Below are 12,182 nucleotides of genomic sequence, written 5' to 3' on the forward strand. Positions count from 1 at the left end.
AGTAATTTAGGAAAGTTCGGTGCTGACAGCTGTGTCTGGAGTTGAACGTCATGGCCAAATCAGCTCCTGGGATCCTCGGCTGCTTCAGGCCTACGAAGCTCTGGCTCAGGACACAGAGACAGCTGTGGTGTGGCAGAAGTCAGGGCCGCTGGGGCCCCAGGCTCAGCCTTGCTGTTGCTCAGCTGTGTGGCTTTAGGCAAGTCCTCAGGAAAGGAGGAAAGGAAACTAGCATCTGTCTAAGAGAGTGCAGTGCCCTTTCACAAGTGTCACTCTCACTACAGATCAGTGAGGAGGGTAACGTCCCTGTTTCACATGGGAGCAATCTGAGAATTCAAGAGGGTAACTGAGGTCATTCCAGGCTATATAGCTGGAAAATGGGAAGACGGAATTAGGACTCAGGGCTTCTGAGCTCAAGTCCTGAGCACTTTCCCCTGGGCTTTCGCTTCTTCCTCTGTAAATAATGGACCCACCTCATGAATGAAGTCACACATTGTAGGTTCTAAACCTTCCCTTTTCACAACCTTGGCCCTGAGAAGTTGTGGCCACCTTCTTCTTGGGGATGGAGCAGTCTTACTTTTGCCACTGCACTCAATCTGGTTCGTGGGTCTAGGCCCCAGGGGGGTGCCTCGAAGGCAGGGTATTCGGACTTTGCTTTCCCCTCTACCTCTATCCCCAGGCCTTCTCCAGACTCCGAAGGTCTGGCTCCCTCTTCTCCTCCTCCTCCTCGATTTTGGCAGGCGGGCTGACATCAGTGGGTGTTCCCAAGGAAAGGGAACTCTGAGCCGAGCTCCACGGGCCCCTTCCCCCACGGCCCCGGACAGCCCCAACCCCCAGCCTTAGAAACGGCAGCGTTCAGAGGCCCTCTGAGCTCCCAAACCCCTCCCTCTTTTCGGTACCCGCCCCCCCCCACGCCCCCGCCGCCTCGCAGAGGAAGGGAAGGGGTTGCTAGAGTCCGGGGAGCGGAGGCTCAGAGACCTCGACGAGTCCTGGGCGCCACGCAGCCGAGCCCAGGAAATGGATGCCGGTTCTGGGGTTACGAGGGGAGCTGTCCAGCCCCGCAGGGTGAGCTAGCAGAAAGGGTGAGCCAACGTCGGCCAGGCGGAGGGAGCGGCGGGCGCCAGGGCCGGGTGGGGCAGCGACTCCCCCTCCAGCCCGCCGGCCCCGGGCGTCGCCCCCGCCCCCCACGTGGCCGCAGCCGTCCCAGCCCCTGCGAGGAAGCGGCGCGGCTTCCTGCGGCTTGGGACGGGGATATAGGCGCCCCCGCCCGGGCCCGGCTCAGCGCCGCCGCTCCTCCTCGCCTATTCGCCGCGCGATGGCCTCGCTCCGGGCGGAGCGCGCTGCCGGGGGCCCGCGGCTCCCCGCGACCGGCGCCGGGCGACCGGCAGCGCTCCGCCTCCTCCTGCTGCTGGGCGGTAAGCGCAGCGCCCCGAGGCCCGGGCGGGAGGCGCGGGAGGCCCTGGAGGGGAGACGGGCTGGACGGCCAAGACCGGAACGGGCCCCGGGGTGCGGGTGCGGACAGCGCTGCTCTTTGGACGGTCCCTGGCCCCACCACGGTGAGGGCGCAGCGCGAGCTGCTTCCCACTGGGGAAAAGCTGGCGTGCCCGGGTCCCACAGAGAGGTCTTGGGACGTCTGGAGCTGGCAAGGAGGGAGGGGTTTGGATGTGAGTGGGAATGAATTGGCGCAGCCCCTCTCTTCTGGGCACTGAGGCATCCCGTGGGGGCCTGGATTGCTTCTCTTTTTTTTCTGAGAGTAGCCCTGACTTCCAAGGGTCTCAGCCCCCAACCCACACAGCCCTTCCTCCAGGCTCCAGATCCCCAGCATCCCATCTCCCTGCCCCTTTTCTGCCCACAGCTGTCCTGAAGCCCCAGGAGTCCCTGGCTCAACTTCTTCCCACCCCAGACGTCTTAAAGTCAGAAGGTGAGTACCCAGCAGCTGTGGGAGGGTGGCCCAGGGCAAGGAGAAGAGAGGTCAGTGGGGAGTGTCCCTTTCTCACAAGCCAGGCCCCAAACCCAATTGGTGCCCCTAAGTTCTGCTCTGTTCTCTCTTGGGGTTCCCTGTGGTCTACCTCTCATCCCACAAAGCCTCCAGCCGGCTCTGAGCTGGCCCCACCTCACAGGTGGATTAGAAGATCCCAGAAAAAGTGTATGTGGAAGTTCTTGGCAGGCGGGGTAGTGCTGGGCACATGGAAGACATTAAAGTTTTCCTGAGCTGAGACTCTCTCCTCAGCCAGGACTGTCTTGCTTGGGAAGGCTTCTGAGGCTCTCCGGGTAGTTCCCATATTTGAAGACGGGAACAGTGGTTCCTCAATGGAAGTACCTGGACCAGAGGGCCTGGAGGGTGGCGTAGGGGTGTGGTCAATGTGCAGCATCTCTGCCCACAGGGAAAACAGTGGAGGAGAAGTATGAGACAAATGTCCTACGTTGCTGGGATGATTATAAGGTTCAAATGGACTCTATCGAAAAGGATTGGTGTGACTGGGCACTCATTAGCAGGTAGGGGCAGTGCTGGAGGGCGGCTTGGGCCAGGGCTGGGGCTTGCTCCTTGTGGGCCTTGAGTGAGTGTGGGACAGTCCTCTTTTTGGGCCCAACCCTTCCCTCACTCTAGTCCTCTCCTGTCCCCAGGCCTTACAGCATCCTTCGAGACTGCTTGGAAAGGAATGCAGAAGAGTTTGGCCTGGGCTTCCCCAATCCCTGGGCAGAACAGATCATCTTTGAGACTCACCAGATCCACTTTGCCAACTGCTCCCTGGGGCAGCCCCCCTTCTCAGACCCCCCAGAGGATGTGCTCCTGGCCATGATCATAGCCCCCATCTGCCTCATCCCCTTTCTCGTCACCCTTGTGGTGTGGAGGAGTAAAGACAGTGAAGCCCAGACCTAGGGTGGCGTGAGCTCTTCAGCCGCCATCTTACTCCTTTCCTCTGCAGGTCTCTCCCCTCCCCTCCCTACTTCCTTCTCTCACTCCTACCCCAACTGCAGATCCTTAGATCGGTGGAAATGGAAGCTGGGTGGGGTCAAGGCTCAAGTTCTGTAATCTTCAAAATAAAACTGTTTTTTTTTGTACACTGTTCCCCTCCCCATCCCAGTGGGCCTGTGTCCTTCCCAGAGTCTCTGCCATTCCCACAGGCCCTCTGTTCTGAGCAGCAGAGCGTGAAGAATCTGGATAGTCCCACTGTTTTGTTCACTTACCTGCCCCCCCCACCCCTTCCCCCACCCGAAGGCCACACCCATATACTTCCTCCTCCCAAGGCCAGGCCTTTCCTGCGTCTGTCCAAACCCAGCTCCAGGAAACGTGCAGGAAGAGACTCCCTTCCGGTCTGGAGAGCAGCCGGGGAGGTGAGGGGGGTGGGATGAGGGAGGACACTTTGCCATGGCTCCTGCAAGAAGGAAGGGGGTGCCACCCAGGAGCCCTGAATTTTCCCTTTCCTGATGCCTCAGTTTCCTCCCAGGGCCTGGGAATAGGAGCTCTGATCTGACCAACAGGAGTCCATCCCTAAGGACCTCAGGATTGAGGGCGAAGGCAGTAGAGGCTTCCTCTACTAGACTCGCCACAGGACTTCCCCTCCAGGTCCTTGGCCCTCATCCTACATTGTCCTGGACCCTGGGTGGGTGTGGCCTGCAGCCTGGCCACACACTGCCCCCTGGTGTCCACTAAAGCTAACAACCAGAAGATGGACGTGGCCTGGAAGAAGCTCAAAACTGAACCCTGTGATCAGAGACCTGTCATCCCCATAGCAACCACTAGTTCTTCACTGGATGCTTCTGTTAGCTTCTTGAGCCATACTTATGCTCCCTTTCCCACTTCTTAGGGACATACCTAGCGATCCACATTTCTGTATATGGACACTCCTATATGTTCCCTGGATGGTGAGGCCCAGTTCTCCCCATGGAAACTTCACCTCCAGTTCTCCCTGGGACAAACCTGCCAGGTCATCAAAAATGTCTAGAGCATAACTTTGTTCTTCAAAAAGACACCTGTTTATTCCTTGTGGCACCTGGCACCTCTTTAGGAACTCTCCTTCCCTCCTTGTTGAAATGTAAGCTTCTCTGAGTACATGCATATCCACTTCCTGGGACATGCCTGTCTGTTCCACAGATATATACCTATATGCTTCTAGAACATATCTATTTATTCTCTGAGACACACTTCTCCTCTCAGGACACATCTGGCTCTCTAGAGACATACCTATTCCCTAGGACATTTAGAGTTTTCACCAGAGAGAAATCTTTGCTCTGTTTCCATGAATGCATCTGTCTTCTCCAAGGATATATCTATGCTCTTTTTGACCCATATTTGCCTTCATACATTTTACTAATATACATCAAAGGCATGTTGGTGTAAGACACTGTATATTGCATATTGTGTTGGGAAGATAAGTTAGATAAGGCTTGGCTTCTGCTTTCAATGGCTTTCATCTAGTAGAGGAGCCGACATGTACACAAATAAAAACAGTGGAGTGTGTGATGAGAGTCATGCAAGGGATGCAAGCCAAATGTTTTCTGAGTGCAAAGGAAGGAGGGGCCCATTTAGCTAAGGTGCAGTCACAGGAGGTGAGATCACAGGAGGGTGATTGTGGAGTTGGCACCTGACTAGGCCTTAGATGGAGTACATTCCCCTATGGGAAAGTGTCGAAAGGGAGGTGAGTTAAAAAATTATTGCAATAATCCAGGTTTGAGAGAACAAGGGCATGGACCAAAGGAGTGGTGAATGGGGAAATGGAAAAAATTAAAAAGTAGGGAACTTCCCTGTTGGCACAGTGGTTAAGAATACGCCTGCCAGTGCAGGGGACACGGGTTCAAGCCCTGGTCCAGGAAGATCCCACATGCTGTGGAGCAACTAAGCCCGTGAGCCACGACTACTGAGCCTGCACTGTAGAGCCCGCGTGCCACAACTACTGAAGCCCATGCGCCTAGAGCCTGTGCTCCGCAATAAGAGAAGCCACCTCAATGAGAAGCCAGTGCACCGCAACAAAGAGTAGCCCCCAGTTGCCGCAACTAGAGAAAGCCCGTGCGTGGCAACAAAGACCCAACACAGCCAAAAATAAAAAATTAATTAATTTAAAAAGTGAGCAGAAAAAAAAGCAATTAAAAAAATAAAAATTAGGAAAGGTTATTAAAAATAGGGGAGGGATTTGGATATGAAGGTGAAGTAGAGGAGAGGTTAGAGCTGACTCTGGCTTTGAACCTGGGTGTCATTAGAAGGAGAAGCTGGCCTGAAGAAAATGGTGTATAATATGAATAACAATGGAACAAGCTGTTATATACCGTAGAGAGTTAGAAATGGGAGTGGTGGTGGTGCTGCTAGTGGTAGAAAAGGGTTAGAGCTAGAAATATAGGGTTAGGAGTCCCCTGCACAGAAAAGCCATGTGAAGCCATGAAAGGGATGAGAGTTCCCGGAGAGAAGGTGTACTGAAGAAGGCTAAGGTCCTTTAGGAAACACCCACATGTAAACAATGAGGACAGAAGAAGACAAAGGGAAAGATCAAAGAGATAGCAGAACAAGGATAAAGCAGTGCCATGGAAGCAAAGGAAATGGTACCCTTTGAGAGAACTTTTTTTTTTGATGTGGACCATTTTTAAAGTTTATTGAATTTGTCACAATACTGCTTCTGTTTTATGTTTTGGTATTTTGGCCACGAGGCACGTGGGATCTTAGCTCCCCAACCAGGGATCGAACCCGCACCCCCTGCACTGGAAGGCAAAGTCCCAACCACTGGACCACCAGGGAAGTCCCAAGAGAACATTATTTATTGAATGGTTCATTCATTCATTCATTCAACAAATATTTGTTGGGCACGTCTGTGGACCAGGAACTGTACACAGTGTAGGATGGACTTTGGTGGGGGAGATGTTAGAGATCAGACAGGAAATTGAGAGGGTGGTAGAGTCAAGGGAACTACATATTTTCCAGTAGGGATGACGTCAGCATGTTTGTAGACGAGAGGAGCCAGGGGAAAGGGAAAGAGGGAATATGATACACAGAGAAGTCCTGGAGGAAACTGGAAAGGAGAGGCAATCAGCTGCCAAAGGGTTGACCTTGTAAAGGAAGAGTGATACTTCTTCCTTTGAGTCCAAAAGGAAGGAGTAAAAATGAGAGAAATTTTTGAGAGATGAATCCAGTGTGATGACAGAGAGGAAAGATTAAGAGGTTCACATGCATGGCCTCAGTCTCATAAAAATAGAAGGGAAGGGCATTCTGCAGAGATGGAGGAGATGGGAACAGGTGGAATGGCATGATGAGTGTGGAAAAGTTTGAAGAGTTACCTTGAGGGATATGACAGGGAGCCAATAAAAGACAAAGCATCACTGGGCCGCACTGATTGCCCGGCAATGAGGTCAGTCAGGGAATCTGGGGTTCAGTCAGCAGGTTCCGGTGAATTTTTTTATTTTTTTTTTTCAGTAATACTCCTGGGCCCAGGCGTGAAAAAAAGAAGATGGGGGTGGGGTGGGGAGGTGGGCAGGGATCAACGACCCTGGTTTGGAAACTGAGCAGCAGGTAGGCAGGCAAGGGGACAGAACTGAGTAGTCTAGGCTGGGGAAGGAGTCAGATAAGACCAAAAGGGGTCCAGGGACTTGAGGCTAGAAAGGTGAGGACGTGGGAGAGGTGAGAGAGAGGTGGCTGTGCTCAAATACGGCGGCTCTGAATAATGGAAGCAGAGCCATTTCAAGCGATAAAAGCTACAAATGAGCTCCTGGGGAATGATGGAGTCGAAGGACACAGGAATTGAGGGCAACTGCGAGGGATTGAAGTTAAATGACACAAATGTTGATATTAAAAGAAGCCTAGTATAGTGGAAACAAGTCTAGGCTGGGTTCTGGAGACCTGGGTTCTACTTGCAGTTCTACTAACTGTGCCCACTTTGGGGGAGTGACTGCCCTTCTCTGGGGTGGAACCAGAAGACTTCTCAGGGCCGTTTCTGCTCTAGACGGTAAGGATTTGGGGATAATAGGAAGGGACGGGTTGACGAGGACGATCCCTCCCGTTGGGCAGCCCCTCTCCCCAGAGGAAGCCGGAACCTTTCTGCCGTGCTTTCTGCCCGGACGTGCCGGAGAGGAGACCGGAAGTCCTTTGCCGGCGGGTTCCGGGTTTCCTGGGCTACTACGATGGCGATGAGTTTCGAGTGGCCGTGGCAGTATCGCTTCCCGCCCTTCTTTACGTGAGGCTCAGACCCCGAGAAGCCCCGCTGGGCCTCCCTCCCCTCCCTAGGACCCCGGGCTCAGCACTGATGCTTCAAATGGGGAGGGGGAGAACGGATCCGGTCGCCGCCACCCTCAGTCCCTCACTTTCTTCCCCCGAACGCGCCCCTGGCAAGTGCTGCCGCTCGCCCTCTCACTTCCTCTAATTCTGCGCCCCACCCGCTTCACCCGGCAGGTTGCAACCGAACGTGGACACTCGGCAGAAGCAGCTGGCCGCCTGGTGCTCGCTAGTCCTGTCCTTCTGTCGCCTGCACAAACAGTCCAGCATGACGGTGATGGAAGCTCAGGAGAGCCCGCTCTTCAACAACGTGAAGCTACAGCGTATCCTCCCTCAGGCTCTTCCACACCCCCCACACATGCACTTCCACACTTTCCCACGTGCCCAGACCTCACACTCCTCTTCACCCACAGAAGGCAGGTTCCCACCCCAACTGGCCTTGGGAAAGAGCCAGACTCTGCAGCTGACATCCATTTTACCTCCAGCTCCAACCCAAATGTAGCACCAAGCCCTCTTGTCCGCGGCAGTGATGAGTACCCAGGTGTCATTCACATCTTAGAATTTCTGCCCTGAAGCCAAGTACCAAGTTTTTCAACCTGAGCCTTTTTGACTCGTTGAAACTTTTGTCCTCTGTATGAGGCTCAAACTCTGGCATTACCTTTAGTAATTTTCTCTGCCTACTCTCCTTGTCCCAGGAAGTAAGGGTTGTTTTCTTTTGCTGCCTGATTCATCCCTAAAATATCTAGAGAATGGCTGGAGGAAGGAGAGATGACAGAGGGTGAGAAATGATAGTACCTTTCATTCTCTAAAGCTCTTCCTTTTTTTTTTTTTTTTTTTCAGTACGCGGGTTTCTCACTGTTGTGACCTCTCCCATTGCGGAGCACAGGCTCCGGACGCGCAGGCTCAGCGGCCATGGCTCACGAGCCCAGCCGCTCAGCGGCATGTGGGATCTTCCCAGACCGGGGCACGAACCCGCGTCCCCTGCATCGGCAGGCGGACTCTCAACCACTGCGCCACCAGGGAAGCCCCTAAAGCTCTTCCTTTTAATTACACTAGTTTCTCTTTACTTTCCTCCCCCCAATATGCAGAAAATGCCAGTTTATATCCTGTTGGGGCATTGCACATCTATGTGTGTAGGTGGGAGAAGAAGGGTAGTTTGTAGCATAAGCCTGGCTCTGAGAAATTTTATCCCACCCAGTTCATTCCATTAATACCATTCCCTTAACCTTAAACCAGGGAAGCTGCCTGTGGAATCAATCCAGGTTGTATTAGAGGAACTGAGGAAGAAAGGTGGGTTCAGTTCCCCAGATTCCTTATTCTTCATCCTAGTTGGGTTTTCCTGAGGGCAGATTAGCACAAGTCTTTTCATTTTCTTTTTTAACCCTTCAGTGGCTTTTTTTTTTTAATTAATTTTTATTTTTGGCTGCATTGAGTCTTTGTTGCTGCACGCAGGCTTTCTCTAGTTGTGGCGAGCAGGGGCTACTCTTCATTGCGGTGCGCGGGCTTCTCATTGAGGTGGCTTCTCTTGTTGCAGAGCACGGGCTCTAGGTACGCGGGCTTCAGTGGTTGTGGCTCGCAGGCTTTGTTGCTCCGCGGCATGTGGGATCTTCCCGGACCAGGTCTTGAACCCGTGTCCCCTGCATTGGCAGGCGGATTCTCAACCACTGTACCACCAGGGAAGCCCCCAGAAGTCTTTTCTTTTAAGAACTTTTTTTTTTTTCCTCTCCTGGCTTGGAGCCCAGAGTGTTCTGTGCGGTAGCTCAACTCCCTGGGCTCTTTTCCCCCACTGGTATACAAAACTGAAATCTCTCCATCTGTGCCCCAAGACCTGAAGAGGAGAATGGATGCCTTGCGGATAGCAATAGTAAAACAATTCTTGAATTTCTCTGCCTGAAAGCTGAGCCTCTTCCACTCTCTTCCACCTTGGTTTGTGCCTCATTGTCTCTTCTTATAGCATGGTGCTTTCATAAGTATCTGTTTTGCAGGGAACCTCGAGTGGTTGGATAAGAACAAGTCTAGCTTCCTGATCATGTGGCGGAGGCCAGAAGAATGGGGGAAGCTCATCTATCAGTGGGTGAGACTATTGTGACGCAGTGACCCATGGCAAAGGAGAATGAATCTGTGCTTAGCAGATGCCTGGTGTTTTCAGATCCAGACTGAGCAGAGTGGGAGGGGGCAGAAAGAGGAAGTGTAGGTCTTCCAGGCAAGCCTCTTTCAATGACTCAATTTCCCTGGCTGGAAAGAACTTTCCTTTTTTTGCCTGTAGGAGGCCAGAGGCTATGCGAGGCCATGTTTGGAGAATGCAGTACTGGAAACCACGAGTACTATTGTTGGCTGGAGCCTCTGGCCACAGGAGATAAATGGGGAAAGGAAGGGGAAAAAACACAAAAACCTGGAGCCCCTCCCCCACTACATCCTTATGGGGCTATCCACAATATAAATGAGACTTTCTGAACAGTGTGGGTGTGGAGACAGACTCTCTCCCCTGCATTCCCTGTCACCACCAGCCCTAAACATTCCCAAGGGGGAGAGATGGGGAAGAAGCGTCAACAACCCAAATATAACAAACACACACCACCCATTCTTGAACAGGAAAACAACCAGAATGAGAGGTCACTACTCAGACACGTGAAGGCCTGTGGTTTAGTGGTTCCGAGCGTGTGTGTACATGTATAAATATAGCACCTGTAGGGTTTGGGGTTTTAGGCCACTCCTCTGCTGAGGTGACAGCTCTGGTTTGGGAACAAGTATCATTCCTGGGTCAGAGAGGTGGAGCTGGTGAGTTTACCTTCTCCCAGGAAATTCCTGGTTCTTATTCAGTCCCTGTTTTCTGTGTCCATAGGTTTCCAGGAGTGGCCAGAACAACTCCGTGTTCACCTTGTACGAATTGACCAATGGGGAAGACACAGAGGATGAGGGTAATGCTTTTTCCCTTTCTCCCCAGTTTTGTTATCTGAATCCTCCTCCGTCTAATTTTTGTTAACTTGACATTCAGATTTCCCATTTTTCTGCCTCTAAATTCCAAATACTAAATAATACAAAGGCTCTTAACCCATGTCCAAGATTTCCATAAACCATCTGAATTCACATGCAGAGAACCCACAGATTTTGTTTGTGGGGGTGTATGTGCATTTTTCTCAGCATAGAGTCCATATTATAAGATTTTGAAGGGCATCTGTGACCCATGAAAAGTTAAGAATTATTGGTAGAGATGCCGAATGAGGAACTAGGGCAGGAGATTAAGCCTGAAATTTCATTCCTTGCTGACTCAGGCTTTCTTTCACCCTTTATTATAGAGGGCTCAAGATCTGTGGGTGTCAGCTGAAGGGATTGGGCCAACACTCCCATCCCCACCCCCTGCCCTTTAGAATACTATGGTTTCTGGCCAGACAAGGATTTGTATACTGTTTGATTTTTACATAGTGTAAATACTCTCTCAGCTCTTTTATCTCTGACTTCATATTCTGATCCCCAGGATCACCAAAAGTACCAATCTGAGCTGGGGAAAAAGGGGCACCTCCCCTTTCTGCCAGGCCTGGCTGCCCCAGCAGAGTTTACAGCTCTTGGCTTTCCCCCCACTTTCCTGCAGGCCTCTGCTTGCTACTCCCACCATCATGCCATGACTTCAGTGCTGCAGCCTTGCCCAGCCCACCGCTCAGGCCAGGCAAAGCTGGAAGCTTCCTCAGAAAGCAAGCTCCCTGACTCAAGAGCTGGGACCCTGCAGGGGGTGAGGTGTGCAAGCCTGTTAGGGCTTGCCTCCTGCCTCTCACATCTCCCTGCAGTATCTTGCCATATCTCCAGATACTCAGGGGGCCCTTGGCTCCCAGCCTTGTTCCTTTTCAGTAGGAAAGGGCAGATATCTGTGCTGGACCTTAACCGTCTCCTGGCCAGAGGCATGGCTATACCTCTTTGTGTTAGAACAGGTCCTCCCAATGGGTACAGATGCAGTTAGGGTCAGCATACAGTGACAAGGGACTTGACCTCCCTACACTTGATTGTCAGGGCCCCTTCTTTGTGGCCCACAAGCAAACGGTGTTACTCTTGTATATCAGACACTAGTGGGCGGGGGGGTGTTAGTGCGAGGGTGCGTGTGGGTTGAGTCTGACAGAAGAAACAGGAAGGGGGAATAAGCATGAACTCCCATTTCATGTTGACTCAGGCTTTCTTCCACTCCTTACTCCTAAGGAATACCCAGGAAGGGTGGGTGGGGGCAGCTGTAGCAGTACAGCTGGCCTGGAAAGTTCTGTTTCCAGCTGGACTGCTCTTCTCAGAGGTCTTGAGCCCTAAGGAGCTGAGTGTCCCTGACTACCCATCTCTCCCTGTCCAGAGTTCCATGGGCTGGATGAGGCAACCCTACTGCGGGCTCTGCAGGCCCTACAGCAGGAGCACAAGGCCGAGATCATCACTGTCAGCGATGGCCGAGGTGTCAAGTTCTTCTAGCAGAAACCTGTCTCCCTTTACTTCTTACCTCCTACCCTTCCAGGGCTTTCAAAGGGAGACAGACCAAGTGTCCCCACAGATTGGATCCGTGACTCCACCAGACTCCAAAGGGCTGCAGTCCAGGGGTGGGTTTCCCACTTATCCCATGTGTCTGTCCCTGGGATAGGGTGAGGCTGAGGTGCCAGGGAGAAAAGATGTGCTGCTCCCTGCCTCACCTCCTCTCGTGAGCTGGGGTCTGTAAACCTAAACACAAACTTCATTTGTGTGACACACGTAAGTACATACACACCTGCACCTGCACAAGCTTCTGTTTCTTCCCCCTCCCACCCCTTTAGCTGCTGCTGCCTCCTCTCTCATGCTGCTGGTGCTGGATCTTTCCTAGGGGATGGGCGAAGCCCTGGCTGCAGGCAGCCTTTCAGGCAATGTGAAGATAGGAGGCCCAGGAAGGGGCCTGGCAATGAGAGGTGGGGCCGGACACTGATTTATGATATTAAAAAGCTTAACCCTACTGCCTGCTGCTGAGGTTATTACTGGAGTGGGCAAAGGGAAG

General features: G+C 52.6%; 2 protein-coding genes across 2 annotated transcripts; both read left to right on the forward strand.

The window, feature by feature from the left end:
• Positions 1-1,078: 1,078 nt before the first annotated feature.
• RAMP2 (receptor activity modifying protein 2) lies at positions 1,079-3,060 on the forward strand. Its single transcript, XM_022557903.3, has 4 exons — positions 1,079-1,412; positions 1,853-1,918; positions 2,382-2,493; positions 2,623-3,060. The coding sequence occupies exons 1-4, from the start codon at positions 1,313-1,315 to the stop codon at positions 2,876-2,878; spliced, it is 534 nt and encodes a 177-aa protein (XP_022413611.1). The 5' UTR covers positions 1,079-1,312; the 3' UTR covers positions 2,879-3,060.
• A 3,985-nt stretch (positions 3,061-7,045) lies between these two features.
• On the forward strand, positions 7,046-12,140 carry VPS25 (vacuolar protein sorting 25 homolog). Its single transcript, XM_022558097.2, has 6 exons — positions 7,046-7,154; positions 7,370-7,515; positions 8,429-8,482; positions 9,178-9,266; positions 10,035-10,110; positions 11,520-12,140. The coding sequence occupies exons 1-6, from the start codon at positions 7,102-7,104 to the stop codon at positions 11,630-11,632; spliced, it is 531 nt and encodes a 176-aa protein (XP_022413805.1). The 5' UTR covers positions 7,046-7,101; the 3' UTR covers positions 11,633-12,140.
• The last annotated feature ends 42 nt before the right edge of the window (positions 12,141-12,182 follow it).

This window comes from Delphinapterus leucas, chromosome 19, assembly GCF_059928025.1.
Source record: "Delphinapterus leucas isolate spDelLeu-1000000601 "Yukka" chromosome 19, BTC_Dleu_Yukka2, whole genome shotgun sequence".
NCBI lineage: Eukaryota > Metazoa > Chordata > Mammalia > Artiodactyla > Monodontidae > Delphinapterus > Delphinapterus leucas.